Below are 14,087 nucleotides of genomic sequence, written 5' to 3'. Positions count from 1 at the left end.
AGGGAACATTTTTTTCAAATCTATCACATTATGCATTAATAACTCTGGGATGCTTTCACTTATAAATTTGATTCCGAGATGGTTTTTTTTTTTGTGACATGTTCAACTTTATGTTAGTGGTAAATTTTCTTCGATACTCACATAATTTCTTGGTGAAAAATTCCAAAATTTGATGAAAAATTAGAAAATTTAGCATTTTTCTAAATTTGAAGCTCTCTGCTTGTAAGGAAAATAGAGATTACAAATAAATTATATATTGATTCACATATACAATATGTCTACTTTATGTTTGCATCATAAAGTTGACATGTTTTTACTTTTGGAAGACATCAGAGGGCTTCAAAGTTCAGCAGCAATTTTCAAATTTTTCACAAAATTTTAAAAATTTTAATTTTTCAGGCCCCAGTTCAGTTTTGAAGTGGATTTGGGGGGTCTTCATATTAAAAATATCCCATAAATGACCCCATTATAAAAACTACACCCCTCAAAGTATTCAAAATGAAATTGTTGTTAACCCTTTAGGTGTTTCACAGGAATAGCAGCAAAGTGAAGGAGAAAATTCTAAATCTTCATTTATTACACTCGCATGTTCTAGTAAACCCAACTTTTGAATTTTTACAAGGGGTAATAGGAGAAAAAGCCCCCCAAAATTTGTAACCCAACTTATTTTGAGGAAAGAAATACATCATATGTGTATGTCAAGTGCTCTGTGGGTGCACTAGAGGGCTCAGAAGGGAAGGAGTGACAATGGGATTTTGGAGAGTTTTTCTGAAATGGTTTTTAAGGGGCATGTCACATTTAGGAAGCCCCTATATTTTGGAAACTACACCCCTCATGGCACGTAACAAGGGGTACAATGAGCCTCAACACCCCACAGGTGTTTGACGACTTTTCGTTAAAGTCGTTTGTTAAAAACACTTCCGTTAAATTCCTGGATTTTCCCCAAAAGTAACATTTTTACAAGGGGTAATAGGAGAAAATGCCCCCCAAAATTTGTAACCCCATTTCTTCTCAGTATTGAAATACCCCATAAGTGGATGTCAAGTGCTCCGCTGGCGCACTACAATGCTCAGATGAGGAGGAGCGCCATTGAGCTTTTGGAGAGAGAATTTGTTTGGAATGGAAATCAGGGGCCATGTGCGTTTACAAAGCCCCCCGTGGTGCCAGAACAGTGGACCCCCCAACATGTGTCCCTATTTTGGAAACTACACCCCTCACAGAATTTAATAAGGGGTGCAGTGAGCATTTAGACCCCACTGGTGTTTGACATATCTTTGGAACAGTGGGCTGTGCAAATGAAAAATTACATTTCAAATTTTTATGGACCACTGTTCCAAAAATCTGTCAGACACCTGTGGGACGTAAATGCTCACTGCACCCCATGCACATTTCAGGGCTAAATTAGGGATTGCATAGGGGTGGACATAGGGGTATTCTATGCCAGTGATTCCCAAGCAGGGTGCCTCCAGCTGTTGCTAAAGTCCTAGCATGCCAGGACAGTCAGTGGATGTCCAGAAATGCTGGAAGTTGTTGTTTTGCTACAGCTGGAGGCTGCATTTTGGAAACACTGCCGTATGATACGTTTTCATTTTTATTGCGGGGGTCAGTGTAAGGGGGTGTATATTAAGTGTTTTACCCTTTATTTTGTGGTAGTGTAGTGTAGTGTAGTGTTCTTAGGGTACATTCGCACTGCCGGGGGTTTACGGTGAGTTTCCCGGTAGGAGTTTGCGCTGTGCCGGAAAATCAGCTCAAACTTGAAGCAGGAAACTCACTGTAAACCTGCCCTGTACATTCACATGGAAGGGCAAACCTCCAGCTGTTGCAAGACGACAACTCCCAGCATTCACTGACAGACCGTACATGCTGGGAGTTGTACTTTTGCAACAGCTGGAGGTACACTTCAGTTAGGTTCTGTTACCTAACTCAATATTTTCCAACCAGTGTGCATCCAGCCGATGCAAAACTACAACTCCCAGCATGTACTGAAGGGTATGCTGGGAGATGCAGTTATGCAACAGCTGGAGGTACGCAACTACAAATCCCAGCATGCCGAGACAGATGTTTTCTGTTTGGGCATGTTAGGAGTTGTTGTTTTGCAACAGCTGGAGGCACACTGATCTGAAGGGATCCACTGCACAGTGATCTCCAAAATGTGGCCCTCCAGATGTTGCAAAACTACAAATCCCAGCATGCCCAGACCACAAACTGCTGTGTGTGCATGCTGGGAGTTGTAGTTTTGCAAGATCTGGAAGGCCACGGTTTAGAGACCACTGCACAGTGATCTCCAAACTATAGCCCTCCAGCTGCTGCAAAACTACAAATCCCAGCATGCCCAAACAGCAAACAGCTGTCTGGGTATGCTGGGAGTTGTAGTTTTGCCACATCTGGAAGGCAACAGTTTAGAGACCACTGTATAGTGGTCTCAAACTGTAGCCCTCCAGATGTTGCTAGGCAACTCACCGGCTTCCGTAGTCTGCAGGTCATCGCCGCACAAGGGAGCCGCCTGTCAGCGCCGCACGCTGGCGCCGTTCTTCGTCCGCTGCCGCCGCCGGTCATCGCCCGCTGCCGCCTTCGATGGTAAGTGACCCTGGCGCCGGTCACCGACGGTTCCCCTGCTCTGCCCGAACTACAAAGGGTGAGCAGAGTGGGGGAACCAAACTTTAACCCCCCTGCCCCCGATATGCTATTTCTCGATCATTTCTGAATGACCAATAGCAGGGATAGGAGGGTTGGTACACCACCGATCCCCCTTATTTTCTGGTTCACCGGGTCACCGTAGATCCGTATTACCCGAAATTGCCGCAAATCACGGAATGATTTTAACAGGCATCCCGTTCTGATCACCGCCTGGCAAGCTGCAGTGATTGGAAATACGGAGAGCGTACAGGTACACCCTCCCTCCTTTAGTACCGTGACACGAGGGCGTATCCATACGCCCTCCGTCCCCCACAGGTTACACAATGAATAAGAAGAGGATATGACATTTTATTTGCAACTAGCTAGACATGTACCAGATTATGTATCATGCTACACTCTTGTATTCCATAAAGTTCCATAACCTTCCTGAACAGGTTAGTCTCAACTAATCTACTGATAATCTGTTCATTAGCCTGTAGCTTTTTCCATTATCTTAATTTTCCTTTAGGATGGCAAAGCCCTGTAATCATTTCTGCTTTTTATTTTAGTACATTTTATCAGTTCCTGTTGATATAATTCAGGAATGGAATTTGATTTCATGACTGCAACTAGCACCATGTGAAATGAACACTGGGACCTTGCATTTCCCCCTTACACTGTAATAAATAGCAGATCTAAACACTGTGATAGAAGGGATACTTACTGCTGGTTATCAGAGTGCACAGTATGTAACTACCTAGTGTTTCCTTGCAGATAGTGGACATCACCCTGGAGAACAGCTAATTTTGTGCTTTCATATTGTGACCTTGGATTCTTATACTTATTGGCAGATTATGTAGAATAATTGATTATTTACTTGAACAGTGTCCAGAATAGGGCACTACTGGTCCAGCCTGATACCAAAGTAAACAGATGATATAAAATAACAATAATAAATAAAAACCGAACACACTTTCTTTGTGGGGGACAGGTGCAGCTCTATTTACAACAATCCTATCGGAGAGCCTTTTATAAAAGGTGTGCAATGAACTTCTGTCCATACCTCCATCCTGCATGCCAGATAACCCCATCCGCGGTGGACATGACCTTGATGCTCATTCAGATTGCATGTTTATACTGAACAAAGCTCCATTCTCTCATCTGTAACAAAGTAAAGAACAATAAGAAACAGTCTTAAACACATTACATTCCAAATCAACTTTAAGGTGAGGGAGAGGGAGGATAGCAGCTAATACTACTACAATATTTTAATCTCGCTTAGTAATGCAGTAACGTGAGTGTGGGCTTATAGCTGTCTGGGATGCACAGAGCCCATAGACTGGCACACAAACGTCATGTATTCTATCTGCAAGGACCATCTTAAAGATGATGATGTCATACAGTGCACACAGAGGAGGAGAAGGGGGTAATAGGGGAAAGCATGGAGGGAGGGGGGCTGTGAGGAAGGTGAGGTGGCCAGTTTAAATGAGGGGGTCATAGGGAGCAGTATATGGGGGTGAGGGGGTATAGAGAGAAATATATGGGGGCCATAGGTAGCAGTATATGAGAGATAGAGGGCCAAAAGGGACAATGTTTAGGGGGGATAGGGGGCAGGATATGGGGGTCCATAGGGAGCAATATATGTAAGATAGGGGACCATAGAGAGCAGTATATATATATATATATATATATATATATATATATATATATATCAGAAATGTCATAGGGAGCAGTGTGTGGAGAGGGAGAATATTTTGTTTTGATCTGGGGTCTGTATCCTAAGATTCAAAGTAAAATGCAATAGTAATCCACTATTCATGGAATAAGTGATAAGGATCTGATCGGTGGGAACCGACTACTGTGACTCCCAGCAGTCATAAGAATGGAGGATTCTTGTCCCCCCGAGTAAATGGAGCAGTAGTGTGCATGATTTCTCGCTGCTCCATACATTCTCTATAAAACTTATAAACATTGCTGGGCACTGAACTCATAGTGCTGATCCCATAATGAGTGAATGGAACGATGGGCAATTAAGTTCACAAGAAACATCCATTCTCATGATGAGTGGGGGGGAGGCGGTCCCAGTGGTCACATGACCCCACCAATAAGATACTCACGGTATCCCATATCCCCTGAAAGTGATGACTTTGTATTTTTGTGATCTTTGTCCTTATCCTCAAGATCTTTGCCTGTGACCTGGGCCCTGAGGTTAAAGATTTTGCTGCATTTGAGCTAATGCAATAAAATATGGTCACTTGCAACCTCCAAATTGCTGTGAATCGAAAAGCATCCTGGATAGAATTATTGTGTTTGTTGAGTTGTAGCCCTGGGTGTTGTTATCCAGTTACTGTATGGTTCTTTAGTCACAGTGTCATGGATGGTGTTATCCCATCACAGTATAGTGGCATTATCCAATCACGGTAATGTGGTGTAATCCAGTCATGGTATGATGGTGTCTCCCAGTCACTGCATGGCTATGTTATTCAGTTGCAGTATGATGGTGTTATGCAGTCATGGTCACAGTATGGTGATGTTATCCTTTCATGGCATGGTAGTGTTAACCAGTCAAAGCATGGAAATGTTATCCAGTCCTAGTATAGTGGTGTTATCCAGTCATGGTATGGAGGTGTTATCCAGTAACTGTATGGAAATGTTATCCAGTTATGGTATGGAGGTATTATCCAGCCATTGTATGGAGGCGTTACCCAGTCACAGTATGGTGGTGTTATCCAGTCATGGTATGGAGGTGTTATTCAGTCACTGCTGGTGGAGTTATCCAGTCACTGTGGGCCCACTTTCCATCCATACAGATCATGTACATGCTGATTTCAACTTGTTAAAGGAGTTATTCATGATTAGTAAAACAGAGCTGATTTTTTCAAAAACAACACCCCTCTTGTCCTAAGTTTGTAAGTGGTCTTCCTTAGGTCAATTGAAGTGAGTGGAGCCGAATTGTGCTACGACAAATGGACTTACAGGTGACGTACTCTGATTGGAGTCACTCACTTTTCTTTTCCATCTGGCAGCATAGATGACAATGACTCATTTCAACAGACAAATATCCTAGCACCAGCACCCTTGGCACCTGTATACAAACACCCCATCTATAAAGTAAAATAGTAAGTAGACCCCTCATTGAATAGGCAGAAAGGCAAAGCTGTATTATTAATCCCTTTGCACTAATATTCAACCCTTTAGGTAGGTCCTCCCTCCCCATTAATAGTGCCCTTTTTGCAATTCTACTATTTAACAGGTAGGTAGATCTCCTTTCCTAATTTTGACTCCTTTTCTCTAAAATCTTACACCCAATAGGTTGGCAGCAGTAGGTAGAAAGGAAGATTTGCCCCTTTAGGCAGATAGACATTCGTCCCTCTATTAATAAGGTAGCACCTCCTTTAGATAGATAGCCTCTCCAATAGGTAGGTAGCCTCATCCACTATGGTAAATTATCCCAGCCATTAGGTAGGTATTCCTTCCATTAGTTATGTAGCCCTCCATGACTTTATTAGGTAGGTAGCCCTTCCTTTAGCCAGATAGGTAGGTAGCTGCATTCACACCTCTTTGAGGTGCACATTAGTTAGGTAGCCCCTCCATTATGTAGATAATCCTGTTATTAGGTAGGTAACCCCATCCATTAGGTAGGTAGATCCTCCATAAGGTAGCAAGCCCCAATCATTAGGGAGCTAGTCCAGTCCATGATATAGGTAGCCCCTGCTTAAAAATCACAGCATCTTGATGTGGGAAATTTAGTTGCTGGCTAGCTCAGGAAGCTGATCGGGGGCCACGAAAATGCAGGATCCCTATCAGCTGATAGGTCACATACAAGGTCTCTACCTGCCTCCTTCCTATCTCATTGGCAATTTATTACGGAAGGCAGCCTCTGAAGCTTGCACTAATAGGGTGTCAATAACAATGATCAATGCTGTTTTTCACTTTTTTATTATCCAGTAATGCAAAATGATGAAGGGGGGGGGGGGGGGGGGGGGGTTGACACTACTATTTTTTTCTCTTTATTTTCCTGCACTGGAGTACTCCTTTAACACATGGGCATAACATAGCAAAATTTGAAAAAGTGCAAGGGTCTAAAAACTTTCTGGATCCATTGTAAGGCAGCAAGGCAGCTCTTCATGTTATGTAAGCCATCATCATCCTAGCACATTTATCTATGGATAGATTTACACTTATTAGTAAATACTTATATATACTACTATCCTATTATTAGTAAACAAAATGTATCAGGGCTAAAGACCACAGCACAATTAAGATAACAGCAGAATTTTCTGAGCCCGGGGTAGATGCTACTTACCCCTAAAAGACCAGTCCTTTGTGTAAAACTGTTTGATTCATTGTGACTCATGTGTCAAGTTGTGTTGAGTTTTATTAAATCATGAAATGTGGCTTATTGAAACAACTTAATACAATTTGACAGATGCATTGTTTTGTGTTGGAAATATAAAAAAATTACGTTTGCCTATAAAATTGGGTCAGAACAAATTACATGAATGATGGCAAATATTAGATAATGTCTACTTGTCAAAACAAGGAGCTATATGTGATTTTATTACATTTTAATTACGATCTCCTGACTTCTTCATACCGTAATGTTGTTTATCATTTGCCAGATCTCAGAATAATAAGACTCAGCTTTTGTTTGTTAACACACACACATGCTTTAGTATAATGAGCGCAACTATAGCTATAGCAGCCAAAGCAACTGCTAAGGGTCCCAGAGGTTAAGGGGTACAAAGAATTTTATCTTTTTGTAGTAAATAGTACGTTAGTGGGTTTCTGCCATATTTGCACCATATAGGAGTTCTCTATGGTGCTATTATTTATGCCATTTTTTATAATTATTATTTATTATATTTGCTACTTATGCTACTGTTTAATTCTCTTCTCATTAGGTGGTGAGGGCCTATCTGCTTTAGCCCCTATGAACTCTAGTTACCCAATCAATAATTATTATCTCTAAATACATACTAAGGTAAAAGGGCTCATGGCACTCCCATGGCCTATAGCACTCAAGTCAAATGTCTGACCAACCCCTGGATTTTAAAGATGCCAGGACGTATGCCACATAAAGTACTTAGGAGGATGGAATCAGGAGGATGGTGATAGCATATTACCTAACCTCATGCAGATGGGGCCAGACTTGTCCACCAAAGTCCAAGTGGATCCTCTGATCGATTCAACCAATAAAGGGCAGCAGGCTCCAGATATGTAGCACAAAACAATCCCTGTTTAAAGAAAATTTGGAAAAAATCACTTCCTACTAGGGACATTTGAAAAAAAGAAGTTACCCAGTTGGCCGATCCCCTTCTTCTCACTGGGTCCCTGCTGATCTCCCCTTCTTTATCCATGTCTTGACATGCAGAAAATGCCCCCTTATTCCAGGGAGAAGTCTTCCCAGAACACTTTCATTTAGCAAAATCAGCCATGTACATAGCTCTGCGACATTACTTTTGTACGTATATAAAATATATATTTTTCTCTGTTACAGTATATTGGATTATCATCTGTTATATGCATATTTATTTAAATTTTAATATTATTTCTGAATAGTTAACATGTTTTTCCCTCTTGGTAGGGGTACAGTTTCATACATTATAGGGGTACTCCGGTGAAAAACATTTATTTTTTTAAACCAACTGGTGCAAAAAGTTAAACAGATTTGTAAATTACTTCTATTACAAAATCTTAATCCTTCCAGTACTTATCAGCTGCTGTATATTACAGAGGACAATCTTTTCTTTTTAGATTTCTTTTCTGTCTGTCCACAGTGCTCTCTGCTGACACATCTGTCCATTTTAGGAACTGTCCAGAGCAGCATATGTTTGCTATGGGGATTTTCTACTGCTTTGGACAGTTCCTGACATAGACAGAGGTGTCAGCAGAGAGCACTGTGGTCAGACAGAAAAGAAATTCAAAAAGAAAATAATTTCCTCTGTAGTATACAGGCGCTAATAAGTACTGGAAGGATTAAGATTTTTCAGTAGAAGTCATTTACAAATCTGTTTAACTTTCTGGCACCAGTTGATTTAAAAAAAAAAAGTTTTCCATCGGAATACCCCTTTAAAGGCATACTCCACCGAAAAATATCTTATCCCCTATCCAAAGGATAGAGGATAAGATATCTATTCTCCAGGGTCCCATCACTGGTCATTCGTGAACAGAGCAAACTTTGCTCCCTGCCGGATGACTGGCGTCTACAGCCACCACACACCCTCCATTCATGTGTATGGGAGGAGGCGTGATGGCTATGTACTAGCCACCACGCCCCCTCCAAAAGACATGAATGGAGGGGGCGTGGTGGGACTTTACAAACACGAAAGCTCCAAGTTTCCGTGTTCCAGATGCCACCTCTGCTGGGCCAGAGATCACGGGGGTCACCAGTTGCGTGGCCCCCATGATCAGACATCTTATCCCCTATTCTTTAAAAGGGGTACTCTGGTGGAAAACTTTTTTTTTTTTTTTTAATCAACTGGTGTCAGAAAGTTAAACAGATTTGTAAATTACTTCTATTAAAAAATCTTAATCCTTCCAGTACTTATTAGCTGCTTAAAACTGCTGAATCACGAGCACAATGCTCTCTGCTGACATCTCTGTCCATTTTAAAGGAAAACTGTCAGATATTTTCTCCCACACTATCGACACTACTGGTGGTTAGCGCGGGAGACGCTGATTAAAACAAGCCCTACCTTGCCCGGATCCGCCTGGCCGTTTGCCCGCAATTGTAGTTTTATTCTATGTGTACATCTTGCTGTAACTGGCACGGGCAGGGCTTCTGCAGCTAACTGGCACTGACGTCAGCACCGCTTATGAATATTCATCCCCCCTCCCTCCAGTTCTCCCTCTCTTCGCCGCTCCTAACTGGAAGGAGTGGGGTGAATATTCATAAGCGGGGTTGACATCAGTGCCAGTTAGCTGCAGAAGCCCCCCCATGCCAGTTACAGCAAGATATACACATAGAATAAAACTACAATTGCGGGCGAACGGCCAGGCAGATCCAGGCGAGGTAGGGCTCGTATTAATCAGCGTCTCCCGCACTATCCATCAGTAGTGTGGATGGTGCAGGTGAAATATCTGACAGTTTTCCTTTAAGAACTGTCCTGAGCAGGAGAAAATCCCCATAGAAAACATATGCTGCTCTGGACAGTTCCTAAAATGGACAGAGATGTCCGCAGAGAGCGCTGTGCTTGTGATGTCAGCAGATGTCCAAAAAGAAAAGAATCCCCTCTGTAGTATTCAGCAGCTAATAAGTACTGGAAGGATTAAGATTTTTTTATAAAAGTAATTTACAAATCTGTTTTACTTTCTGGCACCAGTTGATTTAAAACTAAAAAAAGTTTTCCACCAGAGTACCCCTTTAAAAGAATAGGGGATAAGATGTCTGATCATGGGGGTCACGCCACTGGTGACCCGCGTGATCTCTGGCCCAGCAGCGGTGGCATCTGGAACAAGTTTTTCACCGGAGTACCCCTTTAATAGGGGATAAGATGTTTTTTGGCAGAGTAAACCCTATAAGAACTGGTACATGTATGATATTATAAGACAATGAGCCATGCCTACTGAATCTGGAACTTTGTCTGCACTGCTTATATGTAATAGTTTGACTCAATAGACTCCCAGAAACTACAATCCCTTAGATATGTGCAATAAAACCAATTTATTTCCTATTTATATTATTTGTAGAATTGTAGACCAACCCAACAATCTGTTATTAAAGAGTTTTACTTTTTATCTCTTGACACCGCTGTCCATTTTTGGCAGTGTTTTTTAAGCAGTAAGAATATAGCTGCTAAAAAAATCCAGAAATTGCATCCCCCTTACTGAATGGTGGCTCTACCTATCCCTCAACCTGCAGTTAACTGCTGTTCATTTGAGTAAAAAAATTGACTCTTTCCAGTGGTTCTCAGCTATGGTTGATATTGGGGAGCCACCTTTATGATAACAAGATAACAATGTATAATTACATTCCCGATATTCAAATACGAGGGTGACTACGTGATATATGGCCATGCTGAGATCTCTTTATATTGCCTTTTCACTGTGAATAAAAAAATAAAGGTCTTAAGTTGGGCAGATCCCCTCTATGATGACCATATACATGTATAGAGCATATACCGCAGATGACAGCAAATCCCATTCTTTGGATAATTTAAATAGTCTATATAATCTTTTATTTTCTGTATAAATTCAGATTAATTTTTATCAACTCATCTATGACTTTTGGCTCTTTCATGGCAATATTAATATAAGTGTTTAACTTTCCTCCTGTTCTTAGGGCCCTTGCTGATGCGATGAGACAACAGGGCCACTGCTCGACAGACCACATGGAGAGAGATGCCAACCTCATTGTTCATATGCAGCACTATGAAACCATGCAGTCCCGATCATCCTCAAATAACTTACGTGAGTTTTATTACCAGAGCTTCAGTGTTTGGTTCTAGTCCCGCAGCTGGACGTGCAATCTGAAAACTGCTTTATGATTGTTGTCATGTGGTTTAATTTCTTGCCCGCTGGCAATTACATAATTGCTTGGTCAGAAATGTATCTGGGCTTATGTGATATAATACTGTGGTACCATGTGTCCCCTGGTGGCCTGGGGGTGTGAAGTCGACTGAGGTCATTGATTCTTGTAAACAGGTTTGTGGTCTCTTCACCCTTGAATGGATGTTGTAGACATCTGTATGTTCTTTTCTTGATTTTAACCTTGGTTGATAACAGCAAGTCTGTAACTTTGCTGATGGTCTCTTAAAAGTCCCACTGGGCATGTATTCAAATAGGAATCCGGCTTGTCTCTGAGTTGTGGATAGTGATGCACTGAGATTCGTATAGCCGGGGAATTAACCCTATTTGCCAACATTAGATTTGTTGATTTCACTTTAAGCAAAATGTATCTGAATCCTTCTTGTCTATCTAGCCCGGTAAGCATACCTCTTTGTTATTTTTACAGAAGTCACGGCCACATCTAAAAAATAGACCCTCCCTAATCAGACAACCCCTTTAAAATCAAATGACTAAGAGCCCATGCTCAGAAGTCTGTATTTTGGCCCTTATTTCCCATGTGGTATCTCCATGAATAATCTTTTTCTCCCTTCGAAGCTTTTATATACAATTCGCAAGATCATTCCACAGTCATAGGAGTAGACAACAACAAAAGGGGGTCTTGCAAGAGCGTTGTTTTCAGAGGGTATCAGAAGGCTTGGGACGCCACAGATACACAGGACTTTTTTATTCACAGGTAAAATATTACCAGACAACGCGCCTTCTGATACATTCTGACAACAATAGCGCTCTTCCAAGACCCCTTTTTGTTGTTGTCTACACCTATTTCCAGCTCCGCACCTTCGGGTATGGGGATAGGGGTCGCAGAGCAGCATACTGTACATACCTTTCATCTAACCCCAAGCCCAACATAGAGTTGTGCCTATTCTTTCAGCACAACCTAGCACGGTGAATCCAGCACTATAGGTGCTGTGGCGGGTTTCCAGAAAATACTACACTAGGGAGTGCCCCATTTTTTTGTTTTTGTATCCATTCTACAGTCATAGATTTTGTGTATGGAAGTGTAGTATTTGGCCCCATAGCATTGAACAGGGCTGTATTTGCCATTAGACACCCAAGGGCCTGTGCCTAGGGCAGCAAGGGGGCGGTACTTCAGTGAGTGATACTTTTGATGTAGCTGCTGCCGCTATGCAGTGGCCTGGAAAAAATTGCCCTTTGGATGAATCAACATGGGTCAGAACAGCTGTAAAATGTACCTGTAGGGGTGGTAAAGCTGCAACAAACTCCACATACAGTTTTTGCTGCTAGATCTGCAAGGAAAAATTCTGAGGTGTGTGAAATCACCCTAATGGGGTGTGTTTAGTCTGAGTGCCTAGGGCAGCACAAGCTGTTAATACAGCCTTGGCATTTATAGGTGCTGGATTATGGATCTGTACAACATCCATATTTTGAAATGCAGTTGAATGGTAATAATATCATTTATTCATAAACTTATTTGAAAGAAAAGTATTTTCTAACTTAATATGCTCAGTTTTAAAAATTCTGCGTCATAATAATTATTTAATAATAAAAAGGAACAATAACATCGAATTGATCACTTGTTTAAATGCTGCAAATAAAAATATTCATAAACTAGAACTTTTTGCCTTTTCTAGCTATATAATGGTTTCTGCAGAAGTCTTCAGCCAGAAAGAAGAATAAGAGCATTATCATTAGTGTCAACAAATGAAACACATCTTCACAAGGAATTTCACAAATTTATCAAAATTACATCAACACCTAAAAGCATTCATTTTACTTTTGTGAATCGTGATAATAAAGCTATTGATCTTATTGATCTTATCTATTCTAAGGAGTATGCCACATACCGTATTTTTCGCCGTCTAAGACGCACTTTTTCTTCCCCAAAGCTGGGGGGGGGGGGGAAAGTTGTTGCATCTTATACGGCAAATACACATTAAAATTCTGTCCTATCGTGGCGGTCCCTGCGGCCATCAACTGCTGGGACCTGCGGCTAATACGGGACATCACCGATCGCGGTGATGCCCTGTATTAACCCTCCAGATGCAGCGATCAAAGCTGACCGCTGCGTCTGAAGCGAAAGTGACCCGATTGCTCATTCGGGATGTCAGGGACCGTCGGGGTAAAATCGAGGCGTACCAAAAAGCTAACAGGACACCGGGGGGGACCTTACCTGTCTGCTCGGTGTCTGCTCCATGCCGGGATCCCCTGCATGGGCAGTGCTCTCCTTCGTCGTCATCATGTCATCGCGCACGCCGTCCCGTCATCCAATAGGAGCGGCGTGCGTAGCGACGTGATTGCGGCGACAGAGAGCGAGGATACCGGGCAGCAGAGACGTTCCGAAGCGACGGGGACACCCCGTGGACGCGGCGACAGCGATGGAGGGTGACATCCAGGGCAGCGGTGACGAGCGGTGACGGGTCCGGAGCGGCGGGAACACATGAGTATTACCTCCTATACCAGTGGTCTTCAACCTGTGGACCTCCAGATGTTGCAAAACTACAACTCCTACAACGCATGCTGGAAGTTGTAGTTTCGCAACATCTGGAGGTCCGCAGGTTGAAGATCACTGTCTTATACTTTACATTGTATTTGGTTCAGAATATTTTTTTTTTAGATTTTCCTCCTTTAAAATTTGGTGCGTCTTATATGGCGGACCTCCAGATGTGCGTCTTATATGGCGGACCTCCAGATGTGCGTCTTATATGGCGGACCTCCAGATGTTTGGTATGTCTTCAACCTGCGGACCTCCAGATGTTGCAAAACTACAACTCCTGACATGGTGCGTCTTATATGGCGAAAAATACGGTACCCTTCCATTCTTTCTCTTCTAGTATGTGGTTGCTGGCTGCTATCTCCATGGGCAGAATAGGGAGTGGAGAATTCCTGGTCTTGACAAAGTTGCTGTTCCCATAAATTTATGGCATATTCTATTGATGTGC

The 14,087-nt window shown here is 42.1% G+C and overlaps 1 protein-coding gene across 1 annotated transcript in view; it reads left to right on the top strand.

The window, feature by feature from the left end:
• SHISA9 (shisa family member 9) overlaps positions 1-14,087 on the top strand; it is a 495,309-nt gene that overhangs the window by 87,133 nt on the left and 394,089 nt on the right. Inside the window, exon 2 of the mRNA XM_056536599.1 lies at positions 10,901-11,028. Within this exon, the coding sequence (XP_056392574.1) occupies positions 10,901-11,028 (128 nt within the window). The remainder of the gene's footprint in view (positions 1-10,900; positions 11,029-14,087) is intronic.

The sequence above is a fragment of the Hyla sarda genome, chromosome 8 (assembly GCF_029499605.1).
Source record: "Hyla sarda isolate aHylSar1 chromosome 8, aHylSar1.hap1, whole genome shotgun sequence".
Classification (NCBI taxonomy): Eukaryota; Metazoa; Chordata; class Amphibia; order Anura; family Hylidae; genus Hyla; species Hyla sarda.
This window is presented reverse-complemented; position numbering and strand designations above follow the sequence as displayed.